Source organism: Moschus berezovskii, chromosome 14, assembly GCF_049115385.1.
Source record: "Moschus berezovskii isolate FMDL1 chromosome 14, NW_MosBer_1.0, whole genome shotgun sequence".
In the NCBI taxonomy this organism is placed as follows: Eukaryota; Metazoa; Chordata; class Mammalia; order Artiodactyla; family Moschidae; genus Moschus; species Moschus berezovskii.
The window spans coordinates 35694816-35719663 of NC_142473.1; the positions used below are offsets into that span (position 1 = coordinate 35694816).

A 24848-nucleotide genomic window follows, 5' to 3' on the forward strand; every position below is an offset into this window, starting at 1 on the left:
GGAGCAGAGCTCTGGACAAGACAGAATACAGTCTGCTTTTGAAGTCCTGTTTGTAGACTCATGCTGGGGAAGAAAAGCAGAGAAGGGACAAGGTTCCTGGGAGGAAGGGCTGTGCGTGCTCAGGTCATGGGGATACATGAAGAGGAGACATGCAGGGAGAAGGATCCAGGAAAGCCGGGAGCAGGGAGGTTTAGAACCAAATCTCCCATTAAATGGAATTCACTGACAGGCGTGAATTAGCCTCCCAGCTGCTACTTTCTTCAAAGACCTGTTACACAAAAAGCAATCACCTAGAATGCAGAGAGCACAGGCTGTGATGCAGATAGATAGACAGGTAACTGGAGGGAGGGAGAGGATGTGAAGGGACCCGGGAGATTCTGGACTCCTGGTGGCTTCAGTGCTTTCTCAAGAAAGGCTAAGGGGCCACTGTTTTTTTTCTTTTCAATTTTTATTTATTTATTTGGCTGAACCAGGTTATAGTTGCAGCATGTGGGATCTTCAATTCTCGTCGCAGCATGCAAACCCTTAGTTGTGGCATGTGGGATCTAGTTCCCTGGCCAGGGTTCGAAACTGGGTTCCCTACAGTGGGAGCAGAGTGTTAGTCACTGGACAAGGAGGGAAGTCCCTAAGAGGCCACTTAAAAGACAAAGGCTTGGGTCCTGGCCTCCCCCATACTTTGGGCCCCAAGGGAAAATGAATGGCTCTAGTCTTAAGGAAAGAGCCTTGAAAGTTAAAGGACCAAGCTGTCCATCCATTAAGATAAGAACAGCCTGACAGGTGCTCCCTTCCTAAATTCACTCAGTCAATAACCTTGACTTCTTTCTATATGCTTTCCTCCTGGGTAGATGCTGCTACTGTAAATACATTATTTCCAATAGCACCCAATCCTTGGGAAGTTGCTTTGAACAAACTCATGACAGCTTCCCAGATGGCACTAGAGGTAAAGAATCTGCCTGCAATGCAGGAGATGCAAGAGACGCGAGTTTGATCCCTGGGTCGGGAAGTTCCCCTGGAGGAGGGCATGGCAACCCACCCCAGTATTCTTGCCTGGAGAATCCCATGGACAGAGGAGCCTGGCGGGCTAGAGTCTGAATGAATGAATGAGTGGCTGAGCAGTGATGGGATAAAAAGCTCTAAGTGATGATGAGTATACCTGGGAGGACAGTGGCCAGTTCCTGGATGGTGGAGGAAGTCAAGGTGATGAATGAACAGAGGGGTAGGCAGGAATCATAGCGTAAAAAGACACATATGTCCAGCTAAGGAGTTTGTTTTTGTCCTGAGTGCAGTAAGGAGTTGGGAGGTGGGGAGGGATTCATGATCAATTGAATTGTTGAGAAAGAGCTCTTGAGCAATAGCATGAAGGAAGAAGCTGGAGAAAGGCAAAACTGGAGGAGGGGAAACCAATTCATTCAAAGTCCGAGAACAAGCTTGTGAAGATCTGAATTGAGGCAGAAGCGGTAGATGGAGAGCAGGGGACAGATTCAAGAGGTGTTAAAGAGGCACAGCGTTTCCAGGGACCACAACCAATGCATGCAAACATGGATGAGATGGGGAGAAGTGGAGAATGAGCTCCGAATCTGAGCCTGAATGATGGGTGGGTGATGGTGGCATTCACAGCTAGGCAGACAAGGGACGGGATTAGATTGGGGTGGAACAATGAGAAGTAGAAGTTTAGGAGTGATACTGTCAAGGATATCTTCCATTATTCCAGCTTCGTAATAATGGCTTAAGAATTTGGAAGCTTTTGGTGTTCTCAGTACTCCTGGGGTCAGAACATTAAAAGTTGTCAGTCATGAACAGCCTCAGTGGAGGGCTTGTGCATCTGAGTTTTTGCTGTATCCCTCACTGGTGGCTCAGATGTTGAAGGATCTGCCTGCAGTGTGGGAGACCCTGGGTCAGGAAGATCCCCTGGAGAAGGGAATGGCAACCCACCCCAGTATTCTTGCCTGAGAATTCTTTGAACAGAGGAGCCTGGTGAGCTACAGTCCATGGGGTCGCGAAGAGTCAGACCCGACTGAGGGACTAACACTGCTGCTACTATTGACTTAGCCTACTGCTGAGCCCCAGTAGGGAGGAATGGAGGTGTAAGTGCTGATCGTGAATGCCAGGTACCTGGACATTAATCCCAGTGTGTCTTTTGAGCAAGATACTTAACTCCTAGGCACTTCAGTGTCTCCTTCCATCAGATGGGTATGTGACTAAAACCCACTCTCTCCACACCAAGGGTGCTGGTGAGGACCAGCGAAAGGTGCACGAAAGCGCCTTACAAGTTTTGTAGAGCTGTGCCAATGGAAGCAGTTAATGTTATGATCCTCAATGATAAAATAATGTTTAATAAATGGCTTCTGATTTGGGTGATAGGAGGTTGCTGGTCTCCTTTCCCAGGAAGTTAGGGGCCAGGCCTGAGCATGGTGCAGAGATCAAAGGTTGAGTCTTGGGTGAAAGCAACAGAGGAACAAGGATACACCACTGTGTGAATATGAACCAGTCTGGAGCAAAGAGTCTGCAGAGAAGGACGGTCAAGCTCAGCTGGGTCTGGGTGGTGGAATCCAACGAGACTGCAGAGGCTGTAGAGGCGTCATCAGGGTGGCACTTTTAAAAGTTGCCTGTGGCCCTGGCAGGAAGGGAGATGTTGAATTCTCAGGCCTCCATGCAAGATCAGAGAGATCTTCCTCCATGGCAAATCTGTAGGGAAGACAGAAGGCTCCCTCCCCACCCTGTCTTCCTCATTGCCTGTTAATGATGCCTGAAAGTGCGCCCAAAATGCCTTCCTCGAGCTAGTGTACTGTTACACTAGCAATACTGATAATTTCAAGGAGTTCCTGTCATATTTCCTATCTGAATAGCGCTTTCCTAGATATCACTTATCTCTTTTAAGTCTCACAGCCAACACTGTGAAGTGCGACTTTCCCTATTTTGTAACAGAATCCTGTCTAATGAAAAGAGACTAAAATAAAAAGATTGAACAATTAAAAAGCAGAGATTGGTTTTTGGAATTTGGGGCTCCAGTCAAGAAAATCTAGGACAAAATAGCAGCAGACATGCCTGATTTAACATGTTGTGACTCCGCATCCATGCCCACTCCCTCCAGCACAGTTACTGTCCTCATCATTTAATGACACCAAAGAACCAGCTTCTGGTTGCACCAAGTTTCACTGGGCTAGAGATACAGCAGTGAGCAAGACCACCCACAGGCCAGCAGGAAAGCTTCTGTGGCTCAGATGATGGTGATCAGGGATGACCAAGGCTCCTAAACCTGTCCTGACTGAAGTCAGCCAAGTTCATGAAGCTGACTGTAACTTCTCTATGCATGTTAGCCGTTCATGTCTTCAGTCGCAATGCTTTTCTTTCTTTTATAAAATCTTTTTAGTTTGTATTGGGGTATAGCCGATTAACAATGTTGTGATAGTTTCAGGTGAACAGAGAAGGGACTCAGGCATACATATACATGTATCCACTTCTCCCCCAAACTCCACTCCCATCCAGGCTGCCGCATAACGTTGAGCAGAGTTCCCTGTGCTAGACCGTAGGTCCTTGTTGGTTATCCGATCATACTGCATTTATTTCTAATTCCTCCCCACCTGACACCTGGTGGTGTCTCGTATTCCTTCCTGGGATTCTTTGTGCTGAACAGACACGGCTTGGGGCAAACCTCAGCTCTCCCATGTTCTCAAGATCAGTTTTAGTTGCTCAGTCAGGAGCCCGCACCAATCCCCAGGACCCTTTGTAATTAAAATGCTTCTCAGGCAGAGATTTACTTGATGTTGGATAATCTCTTTACTCTCTTGGACCACCAGTGTTCATTTTGTAGCTGCAAATCTTAGACCAGAAGTCATTGCTCTTAAAGTCGAGTTGTGTATTCTGAAATGAATTTTAATTCAATTTTGCCAGCTCTTTTACAGCACAGTCAGCATGAACTCATAGTACCCTTGACCTTCGATGCCCCGCTGACGGGGATGAATCAGGGGTACAAAGAGAAACCGCTGGGTCTGGGTCTGTTTACAGCTGTGTGGCCTTGGAAAACCACTCACTCCTCTGGGTCTCTGCTCCTTCAGCTATAAATTGACCCTGATAACTCCCCTGGGGTAGGGCTGCTGTAAGAATGGGTTGAGATCCTGCACATGCAGCGTAGTTCTGCCAGGCACACAGTTGGTGGTCAATAAATTGTCACAGTTATTATTATTATAATTATTGCTTTGTTAGGACTATTTATGGTTGGAAGGTCTGGAACAGCAACTCAAGCCTTCTGTCTCCACACAAAGAGCCATACCGAGCAATTAACACCTTATGGTGACTGACTTGGCAAAACTTTTCTTATTTGACAAGTAGCTAAGGATAGCTTCTTGAAGGGTGAGGCGGGGAGGGAAGAAGGGAGGAGAAACCCCCAGGCCAGATAGTTCACTTTGTCCGGACCTAAGTGGAGTGTGGGGACCAGGAGAAGGAAGGAGAAGGGACAGCGAGGAGGATGGACTGCACAAGCCATGGATTGTCCCTGCAAGGTGGATGCTCTGATCTGCATTTACAGTTGAGCAGAACAAAATTCAGCGAGGCTGCTCACCTGCCCAGGATCACCCAAACAGTATGTGGCAAAACAGGATTCTAACACAGACTATCTTATTTCAAAACCTCTTTTCATTATATCCTGCGGTCCCCTGATAGGATCGCCACATGGCACGACTCCAGGGGGCGCCATTCACGTTGCCATCCACGTGAACGGCAGCTGGGACTTGTGCTGTGTCGTGGCTGAGTCTCCCAAGATCCAAGGGGTAGTTTACTTAATAGACAAAGGAAAAATGAGGAAGGCCTAACCTGGCGGGATCGGAAAGGAAGGGATAGAGATACAGGACACATTTAGGAGACAGATGTGAAAGGATTGACTAGATATAGAGTTGATGGAAGAGGGGGTGGAGGCTGCCTTTGAAATGTCTAGCTTAGGTGGCCCTGGCAATGGTCAGGCCCTTGGGGGCTCAGAAATTGGGAGACGAAACCAAGGAGAAGGGGCTCCTGGGCAGAGAGTTGAAATGCCCTTCCCCCACTCCCCCATTTCACCTGCATCCAGGCCCAGGCAGTGAAGGGTTAGGAGATGGACTTGACCCCAGGACATGGTCTGGACCTGTGTTTTGATTTCCTGTTTTTCTCCTTAAAGTCAAGTACAGAGGCTGAGTCCAGATCATGAAAAACCCTTGTGCTTTTAATCTCTAGTCAGCTGACCTTGTCCCTCACCCCTCCACCCCGCTGCCCACACTCAGCTTGCCCTAGCTCCTGGCCTGGTGGATGAGCAGGCTGTAGGGCCATGGAGTGGTCCTTGCAACTGACTAGAGTGGAAGGCCGTGGGCAAACCAGGACACTGGAAGTGTCACAGCTGCTGGACAAAGGGGGCCATGCAGCCGATCCACTGCACCCATGCGGCTCTCCATCCTTCATGCATGAGGCGCTCCTCCCAGGCCTCTTCTAAACGCCCTTCAATCTCAGGTAACACTCTCCAGTATTCACTTGCGGGCGTGACCTGAATAGCTTCAATTGCAGCTATTCAGTCCCCTGAAAACCACTGTATACAGAAGGATACACATGCACACACAATCCCATATGCTCACACATACACAAATGTGTGCGCATCTATAACTTTTAAATGAGAAAGCCCAGTGATAAGAAAACAAGCTGTCAGGAATTTGCTTTTCAAAATATAATAATGTAACTTGCAGAGGACAATCGAGGTATGGTCCCCATCCTGCTCACGTTCTTACACCTTCTGTAGGAATAAGACTGAGCAGAATCAGGCATCGTGAAGACCCCGGGGCTTTGAAGCATCTTCCATCCACAGCCTCAAGCAACATTCAGCAAACAGCTTCCAGGTATTAAGCACCATGCTGGGTGCAATGGAGGTTTCAGAAATGAGGCAGGGAACTTCCTTGGCGGTCCAGTGATTAAGGCCCTGCACTCCCAATGAAGGGGGCACAGGTTTGATCCTTGGTCAGGGAACTAAGATCCCGCAACCCTTGAGCGAAGCCAGAATTTTTTTTTTTTAATGGGGGACTTCCCTGGTGGTGCAGTGGATAAGAATCTGCCTGCCAATGAAGGGGGCATGAGTTCAGTCCCTGGCCGGGGAAGATCCCACATGCTGCAAAGCAACTAAGCCTGTGTGCCACAACTATTGAGCCCAAATTCTTGAGCCCCAGCCTGCAAGCAGTAACTACTAAGCCCGAGTGCCACAACTACTGAAGCCCACATGCCCTAGAGCCCGGGCTCCGCAACGAGAGGCCATTGCAATGAGAAGCCTGCACGTTGCAACTAGAGAGTAGCCCCCACTCGCCACAACTAGAGAAAAGTCCATCAGCAGTGAAGACTCAGCACAGCCAAAAATAAATAAATAATAAACGGGTCAGGTACATCCCTGCTTTTAGGAACACACAGGCCTTGGGAGGAAGAGGCCAAGGACATGAATATATTGGCATTGCAAGTGCTGTAACAAAGCCACGTGCTCTTGTAGTAACTGAAGACTTGGTCTTGGCCTCTGTGCCACCACTCAGCCTCACCAGGTGGCCATAGCCTCTGTTCTTCACCCTGATTTCCCTGGTCTCGTGACTGTGGTGGAATCCACTCACATTGGGAGCGGAGACATTAGGATTTTCCTCCCCAGGACGTTTATAAGAAGAGAATCAAGGTCCCCATGAGAACTTGATCTACTCCAGGGTTCCTAACACTTTGTCATTTCAGTTAAGGTCACAGGCAGCCAGGGAACACACCCGGGGAGCACAGGACACCTGGATGAGGCCAGGGTGCCTTCTTGGCTTGAGCTCCCAGTGGAAAGCAGGAGCCAGAGGGCCTATTCTCCCCTCTCACCCTGAAACTGGTTGATTTTATATAATACCCTCTCAGCCAAATGTCCCTATCACTTGATTTGGGGGTTATGATACATGTTTCCCTAAACATGTTCAGAATTGTTGTTGTTCAGTTGTCGCTAAGTCATGTCCGACTCTTTGCTACCCCATGGTCGGTAGCTTGCCAAGCTTCCCTGTCCTTCACTATCAAATGCTCAAACTCACGTCCATTGAATCAGTGATGCTATCCAACCATCTCATCCTCTGTCACCCTTTTCTCCTCCTGCCCTTAATCTTTCCCAGCATCGGGATCTTTTCCAGTGAGTCAGCTCTTCACATCAGGTGGCCAAAGTATTAAAGCTTCAGCATCAGTTCTTCCAATGAATAGTCAGGGTTAGTTCCCTTTAGGATTGACTGGTTTGATCTCCTGGCTGTCCAAGGGGTTCTCAAGAGTCTTCTCCAGCACCACAGTTCAAAAGCATCCATTCTTCAGCACTCAGTCTTCTTGATGGTCCAACTCTCACATCTGTACATGACTGTGTAGCATGTTTAAAACATCATTTCCACCTGGCCAGTGTATAGAACACTCCTGTGAGACATCCATAGCTTTGGTGGGGAAAGTGTTTCATAGAGTCTAGAAAGTCTCAGGTTAAACAAAATCAAGCTGCTTTACAGTAGGACTTCTTTAACCCTTTAATGTGCTAGTGTGCATTGTAAATCTTGAAAATGTGGTTAGAATACACCATGTTTGCTCCCCTTATTTGAACATGGAACCTTGTTTTCTTGAAACTTCTGTAAATACTTTCTGGAAAAGCTACTGTCCTAAGAAACACACTTTGGGAAATACTAGAACTTAGAAGATTTTCTTTGGGTACAAACTGGCAGTGGGCAGCTGTTTCCCACTTTCACTTAGATACCAGGCTTCAGCAGCAGCAGGAGAGTGTACATTTAGACAGAAAGAAGCATTTCCTAACAGTGAAGATGCTTAGAGAATAGAAGCCTGAAGTGTCCTGGGAAATTACAATAAAAGAACACTCCACCCCTTTCTTGTCCTTTCACAAGCTCTCCCATGAGTCATTATAAATAGGATGGATTATCAAGGAAGCTGCTGGATCTTTTTATCTTAAGGGGGCCTTTGAAAATAGGATATAATTGGAGGATGAGAAGGTAGTTATTAAAAGGCAGGAAGACAGGTTGTCTGGCTTTGGGATGGGCTGTCTCTAACTGTCTGTAATTAATTCATTCATTCTTACTCAGCTTGGGTCATGCATTTCAAGGAAACACCTTCTGAACTCAGGTTTCCAAGACAAGTGGAACCAAAGAAGTAGGAAGCTAGCAGCTGCCCACAGTCTTGTGGTAGCATGTTCGAAGCTGTCACATGTTGAACGTGTCTTATGTGCCAGAGATGATACGCCGGGTGCATGCCTGTTACTTGTTCCTTGAATGACCTCTGAGGTTGCTGTCATTGTTGTTGCCACTTTAAACGAAGATCTGAAGCCAGATCATACATGGCAGTATAGTGCCTGGATTTGAACCCAAAGCACTTGTGTCCCTCCTACTGCCACTGTGAGTCTAGATATCAAGATGTCAAAAGTTCTCTGGAAGTGGGCTTGTATGGCTTTCTAAATCTGTCCAGGTTAGATTTAAGTCTCCCAAAGCCCCATGATGTTGTTCATGTGATGCTCACATAACTTTCCAAAGGTCAGAACTCTTGCAAAGCTCAGGAAGCTTTGGTCAGGGAACCAGCTGAGAGAAGGAGGCATGAGAACTTGAGCTAGAAGGTTCTCAGGGTTACCAAGCGCATTCTAACTGGGTGTTTTAGACCTGAAAGAGGAAAGATGCCATAGGAAGGACTTGCTGGGGGAAACACCTGGAGGAAGGAAGTCCTCACCCCCAGTTGCTTAAGGGGCAGTGACGAGTCCTCAGGCACAGGGTCGTGGGTGGGACCCTGCTCACCCCTCCTGGGAGGAGTACAGCCCTGTGCCCCCGGTCTTGTCCGTGGGTCTTGAACTCATCACTCCAGTGTTGTAGTGAGGTGCTGACACACTTCAGAGGCTCAGCACACAGTATCAGGAAGTGAAGTGAGGTGAAAGTCACTCAGTCATGTCTGACTCTTTGCGACCCCATGGACTATACAGTCCATGGAATTCTCCAGGCCAGAATACTGGAGTGGGTAGTTGTTCCTTCTCCAGGGGATCTTCCCAACCCAGGGATCGAACCCAGGTCTCCTGCATTGCAGGCGTATTCTTTACCAGCTGAGCCACAAGGGAAGCCCAAGAATACTGAAGTGGGTAGCCTATCCCTTCTCCAGGGGATCTTGCAGACCCAGGAATCGAACCGGGGTCTCCTACGTTGCAGGCGGATTGTTTACCAACTGAGCTATCAGGGATTGTTTGAAATGGGCCTGCTTCCACCCTGCTGTGCGTGTGAGGATGGGGCAGGGGTTGGTGGTGGGGACGAGCTGCCCACATTGACACAGAAGCCAAGGGAGAGGGGACATCTCCAGCTCCCCCCACAGCAACCACAGCCGGGGCGGCCCCTCGGTCACCTGACAGCAGCCTGGCTCTGCACCCCGCCACCCCCTCCTTGCCAGATGTTCTCTCCTCATTAGCCATCTGCCCCCTCGTGTCTGCTGATAGCCCACAGCACATGGGCAGCTGCCCTGTTAGAGACGGAGACATATCAGCTTACGAATCAATACATTCTCTGACACGTCCGGGTTCCCCTGACGGGGCTGTGGCAGGATCCAAAAGACACTTAATCCTCATCCCACTCCACGCTGTCAGCCTTTGGTGACTCCAAAGGCATCTTTGTAACTTTACTCTGCAAGCTGCAGCTAATGAGGCTGGACTCCGGGTAGAGCGCAGGCCCATGGCCCGAGGGCTTGGCTGTGGCCGTGGATGTGAGTGAGTGAGTTTGCCAGGGACGTGACAGGGGCCTGGAGGAACTAAGCCTTAAGACAAGGAGGCCGCCTGAAGAAGAGCCGTGTTTCTGCTCAGCTACAAAGCTAGCCCACGGCACCTGCCATCTGTCATGTCAGACGGAGTGGCTGATGGGTTAGTCCTGGGCTCTAACGACCATGTGGCCAGAGGGTGCAGAGCTGTGTGCGAGGCATGTGGAATAAATGCGTGACGAATGTGAATTCAGTGCACAAGGATGACCTGACCTGCATGTGAAGGCATTATTTCAGGAGCGGGGATTGGCGAGCTGAATAGCCCACATTCTCTTGCCTGGTTTCCCTGTATGGAACCAGGGGGACTTTGGGGGTCCAGGACTCTGACCTCAGCCCTGCCTGAGATAAGGGTGCTTCTCCCTGTGACACTAACTGGCCTCCATGAGACTGATGCCTGCAGCTTTTCGTTGAGTGAAACCATGGCTCCAGCCAGGTGACTGGGTGAGGACCACACATCCTGGGAGAATTCCCTTGAGTGTCTAAATGCCACTGCCCCTCGTGGGGTTTCCCTAACTGCCTCATCTCGGGGAGCAACCCCCACCCTAAGCCCCCACAGATATCTGACAGTGCCTGTGTGCTAAGTTGCCTCAGTTGCGTCCGACTCTGTGACCTCATGGATTGTAGCCCACCAGGCTCCTCTGTTCTTGGAATTCTCCAGGCGAGAATACTGAAGTGGGTTGCCATACCCTTCTCCAGGGGATCTTTCTGACCCAGGGATCGAAACTGTGTCTCCCTGTGGCTCTTGCATTGCAGGCAAATTCTTTACTGCTGAGCCGCTGGGGAAGCCCTATCTGACAGTGTATGTGCTTATTTGTTTGCTTACAGCCTGTCTCGTCCCCTGACCTGCAAGTTCCTGGACATCACGAAATGTGTTTCTTGTTCATATATATTCCGTGTCTAGAACATCCTCTGTGCCCATGTCTGGCACGTAATTAGCACTTCAATATTTGTGAAATGAATAAAAAATAATAATAAAAAAATGAAGGCACAGCCCTACCTGCAGATGTTCAGGTGGAGATTCTTAGAAATACAACTTGATCTTCTCACTCCTCGGCTGACTGAGCCTTCAGGTCCCATCACGATTAGGATAAAGTGCAAGCTCCCTGACCCAGGAACCAAGCCCTGTGCTCTGGCCCCTGCTGACGTCTCCTGCTCCATCTCACACAGTCACCCCACACTCACGTATCCAGGTTCTGACCCAGTGACTCTCAAACTTTGATGTGCATATGACCTTGGACCCTGCTAAAAATACCGGGTCCTGGGCCTCAGCTTCTGAGATATGGATTCAGTTGGTATTAGGTGGGATGCAGGCAGCATAACTTTTTTAAAACAAGATACCCAGGTGAGTTTGACGGCAGGTGTTCTGTGGACACATTTTGAAGAGCGATGCTTCTGTGAAAGTATACCGCAGGAGCCCCCACACTGTGTCACCGCCTGGTCTTTGTATCCATGGTGACTTCTGTCTGGAATAGCCTTGGTCCACTCACATTTTCCACCCAGAAAATGCCTAAGCATCCTTCAAAACAGCTCATGGGTCACACCTTATGCACACACGATCCTGCCTCCACCAGCTCATTCGTGTTTTTCTTTCCTTCTCCAGCCAGAGCATTGTACACATGCCTTCTTAGAGATAATTCTGCTTACTTCTCTATTCTCCCTCCCTGCACCCCTCCACTGTGAGCTATTTGAGGAAGGACTCTCTGTCTTCCCTGGGGCCTGACACCCAGCAGAGCACCTGGAAATGGTGTCCGTTTGGCTAGGATGCACTCCCCAGCTGTGACCCCTGCAGAGCCCACCCTGCCCTGCCCTTCCTAACCCTGCTCTGCTCTGCCTGCTGCGTCTTTCAGGAGTTCTCGCTCCAGAGGATGGACAGCCTCATGGACGATCGTGTCAACATTCTGGGCTTTTCCATCTTCAACCAGTCCCACGCTTTCTTCCAAGAGTTTGCACAGAGCCTCAACCAGTCCTGGCAGGAGAACTGTGACCACGTGCCCTTCACGGGGCCCGCAGTAAGTGCCCACCAGGCCCTTCCCTGCCGCCCCTTTGCAGCCACATGCACCCCCTCTGTGAGCCAGCCCCTCCCCAAGTATAGCCCATCCAGGACTCCAGCCTTGTCCAGGCCCAGCTCAAAACTAGATCGTACTAGTGCTGGAAAGTGCTTACAAGGGACTCTTTGGGGGAGGAGTCAGCAGGGAGGGAGTGTGTGGAGGCCCCGGACTGTCATTTAGTGCTGTCTGTGGCCAGACTCCTGATGATGCTGTTGCTAAGGCCCACTGAGTTTAGGATCCAAGAATCTTACATTGGAAGGGCTTTAGCTGACCTGTTCCTTCATCTCTCAGATAGACTGAAGCCCAGGCATGGAGATGAGAGAAGAGGATGTGGGGATCTTGTTCAAGGGCAAACCCCAAGCTGTTTGCAAGTGAAACTAGATTCTGATACTCCTGGCCCTGTACCGTGGACCACTGCCCCCAGTGCAGCTCATCCAGAGAGGCTTCCTTTGTGCCTTTACCTGTGTTTTTCCTCCCTGCACGCCATTCCCCTCTGTGTGTGTGATGGAGGCAGAGATTTCCCTGGCTGGTCTCCGCTGGGTCCAATGTCCTTACTCTGTGGGGCCTGTCAGGGATGCCTGCTCACGTTCATTTATTACAAGGCACATTCTCTGGAAGTGGGCTTGCATGGCTTTCTAGAGCTGTCCTAGCCGGGTTAGATTTAAGCCTCCTGAAGCCCCATGAGGCTGTTCATGTGATGCCCACATAACTTTCCAAAGGTCAGAACTCTTGCAAAGCTCAGGAAGCTTTGATCAGGGAACCAGCCAAGAGAATGAGGCATGAAAACTTGAGCTAGAAGGTTCTCAGGGTTACCAGGCACATTCTAGCAGGGTGTTTTAGACCTGAAAGAGGGAAGATGCCACAGGAAGGACTTGCTGGGGCGAAACACCTGGAGGAAGGAAGCACCCCCAGTTGCTTAAGAGGCAGTGACGAGTCCTCAGGCACAGGGTCGTGGGTGGGACCCTGCTCACCCCTCCTGGGAGGAGCACAGCCCTGTGCCCTTGGTCTTGTCTGTGGGTCTTGCACTCATCACACTAGTGTTGTAATGAGGTGCTGACACACTTCAGAGGCTCAGCGCACAGTATCAGGAAGTGAAGTGAAGTGAAGTGAAAGTCATTTAGTCGTGTCTGACTCTTTGCGACCCCATGGACTGTAGCCCACCAGCCTCCTGTGTCCATGGGATTTCCCAGGCAAGAATACTGGAGTGGGTTGCCATTCCCTTCTCCAGGGGATCTTCCCAACCCAGGGATCAAGCCCAGGCCTCCCAGATTGCAGGTGGATTCTTTACCAGCTGAGCCACCAGGGAAGTCCAAGAATACTAGAGTGGGCAGCCTATCCCTTCTCCATTGGATCTTCCCGACCCAGGAATTGAACGGGGGCCTCCTGCATTGCAGGCGGATTGTTTACCAGCTGAGCTAAGAGGAGGCAAAACCTGCCCCCTCCTCTCCAAGCCAAACCAGTCCACATTTGGCACCTGGCCCAGTGACACCAAAAGTCCTGGTGCCACATTGCCAGTGTCCCTCTGCGGGTTTCAGCCCTTCCATTTGTATGCACGTTGACCACAGACAGGCAGATGGGCCGTCCTGGGCACCTGGTTCATGACCACCCGACACCCAGGCCAGGCGGTGCCACTCCCAGAGCTGTGGGACCGGCTTTGGCTGTGCTCACATACGCTGACAAGAGCACTGGCTTTGGAGGCACAGGACCTGGATTCAAATCCTGGCTCTGTTGTTCTCTTGCTGTGTGATCTGAAGTAGCTATGTAACCCTCCTGGGCCTCAGATTCTTTTTCTGTCATTTTGAGGAATTAGGTTTGACCATCTTAGAGGATTCTTGTGAAGATAAAATGCGATATGATTCCATCCTCAATTTTACTGCATAATGTAAAGAGTACAACTATGCATTGAATTAATTTATTTAACATTCCATCTGCTGGATACTTTGAGAACCATTCCCTGGTGGCTCAAATGGTAAAGAATCTGCCTGCCATGCAGGAGACCCAGGTTCAATCCCTGGGTTGGGAAGATCCCCTGGGAGGATCTACCCACAGAAGTGAATGACTACCCACTCCAGTATTCTTGCCTGGAGAATTCCACGGACAGAGAAGCCTGGCAGGATACAGTCTGTGGGGGTCGCAAAGAGTAGGACACGATTGAGTGACTAACACTTCACCACTTCTTCCACTACATGCATTGAATGAACTTATTTAACATTTTATCTGGCAGATATTTCAAGAAGCATTAGTAAGTATATCAGGTAGCTTTTGCAACATCAGCTTTGTAACAGCCAGCCCCCAAATCTCACCAGCTTACAACAATGAACATTTATGGAGCTCGTGCATCTGAGGGTCAACCAGGGATCAGCTCATGTAAGCTGGCTCAGCTGCGCAGCTCTGTTGATCTGGCTGAGCTCATTCAATGCCTAGGAATCGGCTGATCCAGGCTGGGGCTCCAGGTAGCTCTTACCCTTCTAGCCCAGCAGGCTGGCCTGGCATGTCCTCTCATGGTGGTGGCAGGAGGGTGGCAGAACAAGTGGAAATGCACAAGACCTCTGAGTCCTAGGCTCCCAGGATGGGCCCACTGTGACTTCCACCTCATTTTGTTGGCCAAAGAAAGCCGCACTCAGACTGAGAGTCAAGGAGTGAGGACAGATAGAATGCTGAACCACTGGTGCTTGAAGCAGTCCCACCTGGACGTCTTCCTCTTCGTGGCACCCTAATAACAGACAAGCTCAGTCATGCTCCCCTTGTTGAACAGATGAGAAAACTGAGGTGCAGGAGTGCCAGGGGGCCTTGCGGGGGACCTCCGGAGGACGGTGCCACAGCGAAGCCTGGACTCTAGCTTATAGAACCTTCCAGCCACAGTGTCTGAAGGGAAGGTGATGTAGGGACTCTTCCCCTTGACGAACGTGAAGCTCATCTTTCTCAAGGCTCTTTGGGGGCGGAAATTCCCAGCACAAACAGCCTAGCTCCTTCATCTGCCGGGAGCTGGAAGGCGAGAAAGTATCAGTTCCAGGAACACACAGCCCGGTTTGTCTCACCACTCAGCTTCCTACAGGGAGGCTCCAGCTGGGAGGGACCACTCTCCTCTCTCTTTCCTCCGCGATCCTCTCCTCCTCCTTCAGTTCTGTTCTCTTTTTCCTTCTCGTCTCCTCCCCGCTCACTCTGCCCTTCCCACTTTCCTCTGTCACTATAACCTCCTTCCCTTCTTGCTCTTTCTGTTCTTCTCTCCCACACTCCACATTTTCTTTGCATTTTCTTCTGTCTTACTTCTTTTTCTCCCAACGGGAGTGTGTCTCCCTCTCTTCCTCATCTTCCCTATTGGGCCCATGATGTTCCAGGTGGAGCTTGTTGGAATGGGGGCCCAGTTCCAAGGGCCCAGAGAGGGAGTGGCTGTACAGAAGGGTGACCACCAAAAAAAAGCGCTCAGTGCTGCCCCCACCAGGCCGTGCCTGCCTGGCAGCCTGCCTGAGCAGAAGACAGTCTTGAAGGAAGACACGTCCCTGCTAATTTCATATGCCACTCCCATTTATCACGCAGCAAAGAACAAAAATCGTAGAAAATCATTAAAATTACAGATGGCTAGATTAAGTAATTAGAATTTGGGCTAAAACAGCTGTTTGTAATTAAGTGTTTATTTCATTGAATAAAACCCAGATTGTAAGAACTATTCCATGAAATTTTAATGGTTCCTGTCCTGGAATTATGCTGGGGATCAGAGTTTAAGCAACAGAAGTTCAGAGACAAACGGACACCCAAGAGGACTCTGGGAATCCAGTGATCTGAGGGTGTTGGGGAATATAAGGGTTACAGTGGTGTGTTTAAAAGATACTCTTATTTTTATTCCAATGGATGGGGGAGAGATTCAGCTGCTATTCCTTGAGTCAGATTGATTCATCTTAATTTATACAGTCTTTCATTCCCCTAAACAATTTACAAACAGCTTCAAAGAAGATAGCAATGAAGAAACAAATGAAAATATAAAAACAAGAGAATCGCGGGTGTTTGCCAAGGAACATTTTGAGCCAAGAAAGAGGAGAGGATTTTAAATGAGAATTGAGTCGTTTGGGGGTATTTAATATTTAGAAGAGACAAGGACAGGAGAAGCAGAGACGACCTAGAGGCATGCCCACACGGATGGGGAACAGAAGCCACAGAAAGACAGCGACGGCTCCCAAAGGGAGACAGGATGGAAGACGGGAAGGAGCAGGGATGGTGGCCTTTGCAGACCCAGGAGCGGAAACATGGATGGAGCACTAGTTGGGTACCAGGACTTTCCCCAGCTGCAGTGCCAAATGCTTTCCAGAGCTAAATTAGTAAATAATAGTAGAGGGAGAAAGCAACTGGGAGATCCAAAAGATGCTTCGGAATGAAGACCTGCAGTGGGATGGAAAAGCTGATGAGCCAGAAGTTAGATAACAGGCTCTCACACCTTTGGAGGTGAAATTGGTGATGGGGTAGGAGGAATAAGCTGGAGGAGTGTGGATGGAACACAAGGTTTCAGAGAAGCTGCTGGAGGATCCCAGTGAGAGACCTGGACTGATTGCCAGGAGCCTGGGAGAGAAGAGCTGTCTGGTGATAGACGGAGGACCCTTGGAGACTAAGCTGGGAAAAGAAGATGTTCCGGGCTTAGGAGGTTTCAGGAGCTCAAGGCAGCCCAAGCTGGACTGCAGAAAGGACTCATGAAGCCCAGAGCACACTGGGGATAGATGCATTGCCTGGGTCACCTCTCTGAAGACAAGATACAGATGGAGTGGAGACAGGGACCTTGAGGATGGTCCTTCCATCCTCTTCCTCCTCCTCACCCCCAGCAGCCCTTGTTGGAGCTGTAATTACTTAGAAGCACCTGAAGAATCTCGAAGGCCAAATGCCAGCGGATATTGCAGATAGGCACATGCCGATCTCTCGGCATCTGGAGCGTTTGCTAATGAGGGAGCATCAGCCAAGACAACCGCATCCCAGACGACATGGGAAGTGGCAACCATGTGGCAGGAAAGAGCCTGGTGCCTGGTGGGAGGATGCGAGAAATGGCGTGGCGAGCTGTGTCTGCAAGTCTCCAGGGAGAGGTGGACCCAGGGCAGCAGAGACACTCCCTCACTTCTTTGTTTTGCTTTCTCCTCCTCCCCCTCCTCCTTTCTTCCTCCTTTTCCTTTCCCTCCTTTACACTCACCGCTTTATCTCTCCGCCCCAGCTGTCCTCGGCCCTGCTGTTTGACGCCGTCTATGCCGTGGTGACCGCGGTGCAGGAGCTGAACCGCAGCCAGGAGATCGGTGTGAAGCCCCTGTCCTGCGGCTCGGCCCAGATCTGGCAGCACGGCACCAGCCTCATGAACTACCTGCGCATGGTGAGGGGCGGTGGGGACCCTGCAGACCACGCCCAGCCTGCAAGGGGCAGAGACGGGGGGACACTGTTCAAGGCACCCCAGCTGCAGGCCTCCCCAGTATATCACAGCCATGGGTAAAACAATGATCTGTGGTGATCCCATTCAGGGGACCATCAGCCCCAGTTGTTCCCTAGTCCCTAAAAACCACTGAGAATCCATGGCAAGTTTGTTTGCAGGGCAATGGCTCTTGAACCTTAGACTGTTAGGCAGCCCCTGGATTCTAGGCTTGGAACTGGGACCCCTTTGGCTCAGACCTGGTCCCTGCAAAGCTCTGCACACATGGGGATGAATAAGGCTGCCATGGATGTTGGCCCCTCAGGGAGTTGCAGGCTCAGCACTTCTGGCCTGATGCTAAGTTACCCCAGAGTTCTCCCAGCTAAGCCACCACTGGTGGGATGGACATTGATTCTAGCCCAGGAAAAAGCCATCTCCCATCAGAGAAACCTGGTGCAGAGCTGCTGGGACTTTGCAGCTAGAGTCAGTTCATCCTGACTTCCTGCAGCTTAGAGATGGGCAAGCAGCTTCCCAAGGAGGATAGATGCTATTCACAGACAAGGGCGTGGAGGAAGAGCTCCCGGGGATCTGAGCTCAAACTAGCATCTCAGTACCGAGTTGGTTTATGCAGCAGCTGTGAGGTCACTGGGTGTGGGGCATCCTTTCCTCCTCCAGCCCCGGCCAAGTCTGAACTGGTTCCAGAGACATCACTTTCATAGTCTCAAGATCCTGTGGCCAAGAGTTGGACAGGAGAATGGGTCTTGACGGCTTCCTCTCTCTTGTGCATCCTTCACTAGTATGGTGGAATGCTTGCTCCAGGCCACATGGAATGCTGGGCCTATTTGGTGCTGTAACTCACTCTCTCTTGGACAGGTAGAATTGGAAGGTCTCACCGGCCACATTGAATTCAACAGCAAAGGCCAGAGGTCCAACTATGCCTTGAAAATCTTGCAATTCACAAGGAACGGTTTCCGGCAGGTAAGCCTAGCCTGCTGTCAGATCCCTCCTCCTTGCTCCTGTCTCTGTCCCCAGCCCATTTCTCCTTAGTGCTCAGGATGACCTCCTGCTGTCCTCCCCAGAGCAGCAGGCAGTGTCCAGTGCAAGGCTTCTCCTCTTCCCACACCAGGATCAGCCAGTGTGGATCAGGGGTCACAGCCCCAGCAGAACACCAAGAGGGAGGCAACTGTTCTTCATAGCGGGAGAGGGCAGAGAGGGGGGCATTGTATAAGGAGGAAGTTCTACCATGTGGATTATTCCACTTCCTTAATCTCACCCTAATCCTTGGACCAGTGTTAGTTTCCAGGTTGCTTGCTGGTCACCTATAGATCAGATCCCATGGGATCTGAGGAATCCCTTCAGTGTTCAGTTCTCTCCTGTCAGCTCTTTTCTGACCAACCCACCTCCGCCCCCCTGCCATGCCAATCACACTCCTCCTCTCCTGGCTGCTCCCTGACCAACTCAGGGCTGCTCCGTCCTCTGGAGCTCCTTTCAACTCGCCCCGCCTTTCTCACCCTCCTGCATTAACCTTCTCACTCTCCTTTCCTCCGATTCTCTTACATCAGAGGAAACAGGGATTCTGGCAGTCACTCCAAGTGCCTCTCTGAAGGTCTCCCAACCTCTCCATCACTCTAATAGTAAATTCTTTATTCTTAGTGTAGCCTTTCTCCAACCTTAGGAAAACATTATAAGGAGAAAATGATACACTAATTATATCATGAAGCAGACATACTGAAGAGCTTCCTGACTATCAGAGTGGCTAAGGAAACATACCACTGAAGAGGTTGCAGAATCACCTTTCCAGGAGATTAAGAAGAATCATCATCATCTTCTTCTTCACCAACACCACTGCCATCATCTTTACCACCACCATCACCATCACCTTCACCACCACCACCATCTCTATCATTTTCACTCCTACCACCATCATCATTATCATAGGGGTTTTCATTCATTAAACTCTAACCATGAGCCATTTGCCACATGAAGTATGTCATTCATATTTTCCCTTTTAATCCCACAAAGTAGTTACTTCTTATTAATCCCCATTTTGCAAGTGAGGAAACTGAGGCTCCAGGAGACTGACTGACTTGATCTTGAACAATGTAGTCATGGCAGCTGGTTTTGAATGCAAGCATTTCTGACTCTAAAGCCCAAGTTCTTAACCATTATGACAAATTATGCATCAGAATCACCTTGGCAATTTGTGGAAAATGCAGATTTTTTAGACTGCACCCCACAAGAGTCTGATTGGGTAGACCTAGCGGAGACCCGGGAACAGACCCCAGAGGTGATCTGGGTGACACCCTGGGCTGTGCTGGAAGGGCCATCATACCTGCATCCTTCTACTTGGTCCCTGTGTCTGAGAGATTCTGCTTCAGCCTGTCTCACCAGGGCCAATGGAGTTCCTTCTAGGAGGAAAGCAATTATGCTCGACTGCAAGGGCAGCTCACCCTTCTGGGAAGACAATAAAGTGAAAGGCAAGAGTCCCAGACTGAGAGAAGAGCTATGTTAACGACTGCTCTCAGCTCAGGGCCGGAGCTCCGTGATCTTGAAGCAATGACATCAGCGACTGTTTTTCATAACTTCCCAAATAGGGAGGGAGTGAGGTAGGCAGTTGGAAACTATGGGATGGAGGATCACAGAATGGTCATAGATTGTGAGCCTGTCCTGTGTGTCAGGCACTGGGCTGGGCATGGAGGAAACAAAATGGAAAAGACACAGTTCCTGCACTGAGAGAGCCTACAGTCTGGCAAGAGACTGACATGGCAAAAATAAGTGCAATTTCAGGTTATTAAACTCAAATCGTGCCCTTGGGCTCATAATTCCCGAACAAATGAAGTCGCCCATCTGTAGGAAAATTGTCAGGCTGACTTCCTGAGTCCCAGTGGGGGATGTGAAGTAAGGAACGTTTATTCATTTTTTGCAATATGTACATATGGGCTTCCCTCATAGCTCAGTCAGTAAGGAACCTGCCTGCAGTGCAGGAAACCCAGGTTTGATTCCTGGATCAGGAAGATCCCTAGAGAAAGAAATGGCAACCCACTCCACTATTCTTGCCTGGAGAGTTCCATGGACAGAGGAGCCCGGTGGGCTACAGTCCATGGAGTCGCAAGGGTCAGACACGACTTAGCTACTAAATCATCATCGCATACACACATATATATATTGAGTTCCTGCATTGTGCCAGGCTGGCTTCTAGACAAAGGTTAAAAACGGGCTTAGTGTCTGCTTCCATGGAGCTTGTATTCCAGTAGGGGACAGACAGGAGGTGAACAAATACTATATAATACATCAGTAGAGGTAAGGGCTACAGGAAAAGTAAAACAGGGTCAGGAAAAAGAGGGGATAAGAAAAACAGAAGTTAGGAGAACAACGAGGATGCCAAACCCAGGCTCACTCCACAGAAAGCCCAGGCTCAGGCTTTGAAAAACTTCCCTTGGCCTTCAGCCCTGCTTTCTAATGCTCCCCAGAAAGAGCCCACTTCTACCAGGCGACACCTGCCATGGCGGAGTTGACTGTTGGCCCTGATCCCACCCTCCACTTGAAGAACAGCTCATTAGCCTCGAAGTACCTCTTCACCTTACCTCTGCTTCTCCACCAGCCACCGCTCAGGCTGCTTTTCCCAGCTGCTAGGCTGCAGAACTGCCTGAGTCATTAGGAGACATAATCTCCAGCCACCGGCACCCACCCCTCAACCCCAGCCCAACCCAGCAAGGGGTTTTGCTCAGAGACGGCTGCTGCCCCATCTTCCACAGCACTAATTATTGGTGGAGGGTAGGGCTTCTCAAACCCAGGTGTATGCAAGAATGACCCATGGTGCTTGCCTTCAAATGTATGTTCCTAAGCCCTAAAGTTATACGTGGAGTTAGTAAAGCTGGGTGCTTCCCAGGAACCTGCATCTTCTTAACTAGCAGCCAGATAGATGATTATCACGCTGGTGGTCTATGGGCTGTGCTCAGTGTGCTCAGTCGCGTCTGATTCTTTGCGACCCCATGGAGTATAGCCCACCGTGGAATTTTCCAAGCAAGAATAACAGAGAGGGTTCCATTTCCTCCTGGAGGGGATCTTCCTGACCCGGGGATTGAACCCCGTCTCCTGCATTGGCAGGCAGATTCTTTACCACTGTGCCACTTTCTTTATCCACTGAGCCATCAGGGAAGCCCCGGTCCACAGGCTCACCTTTGACAAATACACACTGCAGCCTCTAAGAACAGGCTTGACCCCCCTGTATCCCACCCTCATCTTTTTTGAGCTAATATTGAATGGAACCTGCTGCAGAAGTGACCATTAAATAGGATGGTGTTTTTTTTACCTTCAGCTACCCCAAGGGACACACATCCTTGATTGGACTTATAAAATACATCACAGTAATCCTCTTCTGTTACCCATTTCCCTTCAACAAATCTGGTGACTGTCTTGCAGCTCGCCTGTCTGGCTCGTGTTCCGTGAGCAGCAGTGAGAACCCTGCAGGATGTATCATGAGCACAGATGTAGCTCTGCAGCTCTGGTCCCCAGGTCCCATCCCAATCACCGACCCAGCCTTCGCCTCTTGACAGGTGTCCTTCCCCTGCTTATTACAGGATGAATAGATGGTTTAGGGACTGATAATTAGTTGGGCTTCTCTTCCAGGGTAGGAGGAATGTCAGGGGTATGTCAGGATAACTGCTGTACTATACTCCCAATTCCATCCTCGGTGATGCTGGCGGGGGAGGGGAGAGTGACATGGAGCAGGGAAGCAACACCTCTTGAGGACCTGTTTGGCGCCACAGACAACACATGAGCGCTTTGCACAGGCTGCTTCTGATCTGGGGGCAGCCCTTCAAGGTAGATAAAACTCCCGCTTGACAAGTGAGGAAACCGAAGCTCAGAGTTGATAAGGAACTTGGCCCAAGTCCACAAATAGCAAGGACTCTGGGCGCAGAGCTGGAGTTCATCCTCAGGCTTGTCTGACTCCCAAGTCCATGCTCATGGGTCTCCCACTCCTGACTTTTCTCACTTTCCTGGAATCCCTAAGCCCCCAGATCAAAACACCTTAACTTGCTGTCACCTGCTCCAAACCAGGACGGCGCCTGGCTCCTGGGCACCTGCTGGGCTGGGCTTTCTTTAGTAATGGCATCTTCTCATTTGGATTTGGTTTTGTTCTTTCTCTTCCTGTCTGGGCGAGTGACTGTTAAGAGCTGGGTTTGATTATTTAGAAAGCACCACGCAGGGACCCAGTGGGTTGTAATTGGTAAAATGTCTGAACCAAATACCATAGTCCCTGCCAGTGGCTGATTAAGGGATTATTACCATTTTAAAAATAGTCTTTTTGAATTTCAGGGTTTTTTTTTTTTTTTTACCATTTAAAAAAATTACTGTTTTGATTCTGTTTGGAGAGAGTTTTTCATCTGTGGATCTTCCATTGGAGGCTGTTTAGGGGAAAATGTTCCCTATGGTGTCCTGGAAGGAACATTTCCAAACCTGGACAAGGTTTGCTAGCTTCAGCCCCCAGTTTTTGCCTGTATGAGATCTCCTATCTCTATCCCAAATTCTCCCTCCCCATCTTCCAAAATATGTCCTGGGTGGTATCAGAATAGTATAATCTCCCTGCCTAATTTGTGAGAAATCATATTTGAAAGAGGCAAGGGGGAAAATGAAGCACAGCATCAGCAGGCCCTTAATTTCCTTCATTTTAACTTGGTTTAAAGATCAGAGATTCTGAGCAGGCCCCAAGCGACTTTGTTAGGGCTGTAATAAGATGAGTACACCTTTCATCTGAGGATCGGAAATGGCTTAACAGGCTCTAATTAAGCCTTTGGGAGAGGGAGGGATGAGGCCAGGGAGGTGGGATCAACACTTTTCGATTGGCTCACTGTGTATCACAACAGGGTACCTCAACTTTCTCCCTCTCTGCGATGAAGATGGTAACCCCTCAACGTCTGGCCTGGCTAAGCTCAAAGATTACTGAAACTCGATTTGCATAGCAGTCTGTTCTGCTCGCCTGTGGTTAGATAGAAAGCTGACTCTGCTGACATAATGAGAATGGATACCCTTTACTGGGTGTCTGCTACATGGTGAGCTGTGCTGGGTGTTTTGTGTACTTAAAATTTCTCATCCTTTCTCAACCATGCATAAAACTAGTCTCTCCATCTTGCAAGTAAAGAAACTGAGAGAAAATCATGATCCTCATCCATTCAGCTGTTCTGCTTAGTTGTTCAGTCACATCCAACTCTTTGCAACACCATGGACTGTAGCCTGCCTGGCTCCTCTGTCCATGGGATTTCCCAGGCAAGAATATTGAAATGGGTTGTCCTTCCTTTCTCCATGGGATTGTCCTGGACCAGGGATCAAACCCTCACCTCCTGTGTCTCCTGCATTGGCAGGCAGATTCTTTACTACTCTGAGTCACCTGGGAAGTCCCCATCCATTCAGCTAGTTAGTTCCAAACTTAAGAGCTGAATCCAGGTGTAGCTGTTTTCACAGTCACTGGTCCTTCCACTCTGCAGAATGGCCCAGAACAAGCTGGAGGAGACCCTTGAGGTGTCTGGTGTGATCTTCCAACCCAATGCAAGAATGTTCTCTACAGCATCCCTGAGGGAAGCCGCCATACAGCCTCTCCTTGAGCACATCCTTGGCTAGAGAGTTCCGTGCCTCCCCAGGGACACATTCCAGAAGCTTCCAGGCACCGAGTCAAAACCTGCCTCCTAATCCTGCCCTATTAAGCAACCCAAAACAATCAGCTTTCTTTCTCTCTTTCCCTTTTTTTTTTTTACCAGCTCTTCAAATATTTAAAGATAATTTGATTCCATTTCATTCATTCTTTTCTGAAACTTAGCATAAAATTTTTTTTGACCACTTCAGTTCAGTCGCTCAGTCTTGTCCAACTCTCCGCGACCCCATGAATCACATCACGCCAGGCCTCCCTGTCCATCACCAGCTCCCGGAGTTCACTCAAACTCATGTCCACAGAGTCAGTGATGCCATCCAGCCATCTCATTCTCTGTCGTCCCCTTCTCCTCCTGCCCCCAACCTTTCCTAGCATCAGAGTCTTTTCCAGTGACTCAACTTGTGGCATGAGGTGGCCAAAGTATTGCAGTTTCAGCTTTAGCATCAGTCCTTCCAATGAACATCCAGGATTGATCTCCTTTAGAATGGACTGGTTGGATCTCCTTGCAGTCCAAGGGACTCTCAAGAGTCTTCTCCACAGTTCAAAAGCATCAATTCTTCGGCGATCAGCTTTCTTCACAGTCCAACTCTCACATCCATATATGACCACGGGAAAAACCATAGCCTTGACTAGACGGACGTTTGTTGGCAAAGTAATGTCTCTGCTTTTTTAATATACTATCAAGGTTGGTCATAACTTTCCTTCCAAGGAGTAAGCGTCTTTTAATTTCATGGCTGCAGTCAGCATCTGCAGTGATTTTGGAGCCCAAAAAAATAAAATCTGACACTTTGTGTTAAAGGCTGGGAATGTGAGATAAATGAGTCATGATTCCTTCCAGAGCTCCTCATCTTTTGGGAAAGGTAAAAATTACAGTCAACAGTCACTGTCCAGTGCTTGAGTTGTCCATCCCCTCTGACTTTTTCCTTCCCCAAACCGTGGCCCCTAGCCATTCCCAGTGTGACACAGTTGACAAATTTCTCACCATAAAAGCCTTTTAGTTGTCTGGGGC

General features: G+C 49.5%; 1 protein-coding gene across 7 annotated transcripts in view; it reads left to right on the top strand.

Annotated features, from left to right (window-relative positions):
• The window catches only part of GRIK4 (glutamate ionotropic receptor kainate type subunit 4), a 392975-nt gene that overhangs the window by 262567 nt on the left and 105560 nt on the right, over positions 1-24848 (top strand). For all 7 annotated transcript variants that reach the window (XM_088843015.1, XM_088843018.1, XM_088843016.1 and 4 more), the window contains 3 exons: positions 11619-11780; positions 17008-17160; positions 18067-18171. In XM_088843015.1, the coding sequence (XP_088699141.1) occupies positions 11619-11780; positions 17008-17160; positions 18067-18171 (420 nt within the window). The remainder of the gene's footprint in view (positions 1-11618; positions 11781-17007; positions 17161-18066; positions 18172-24848) is intronic.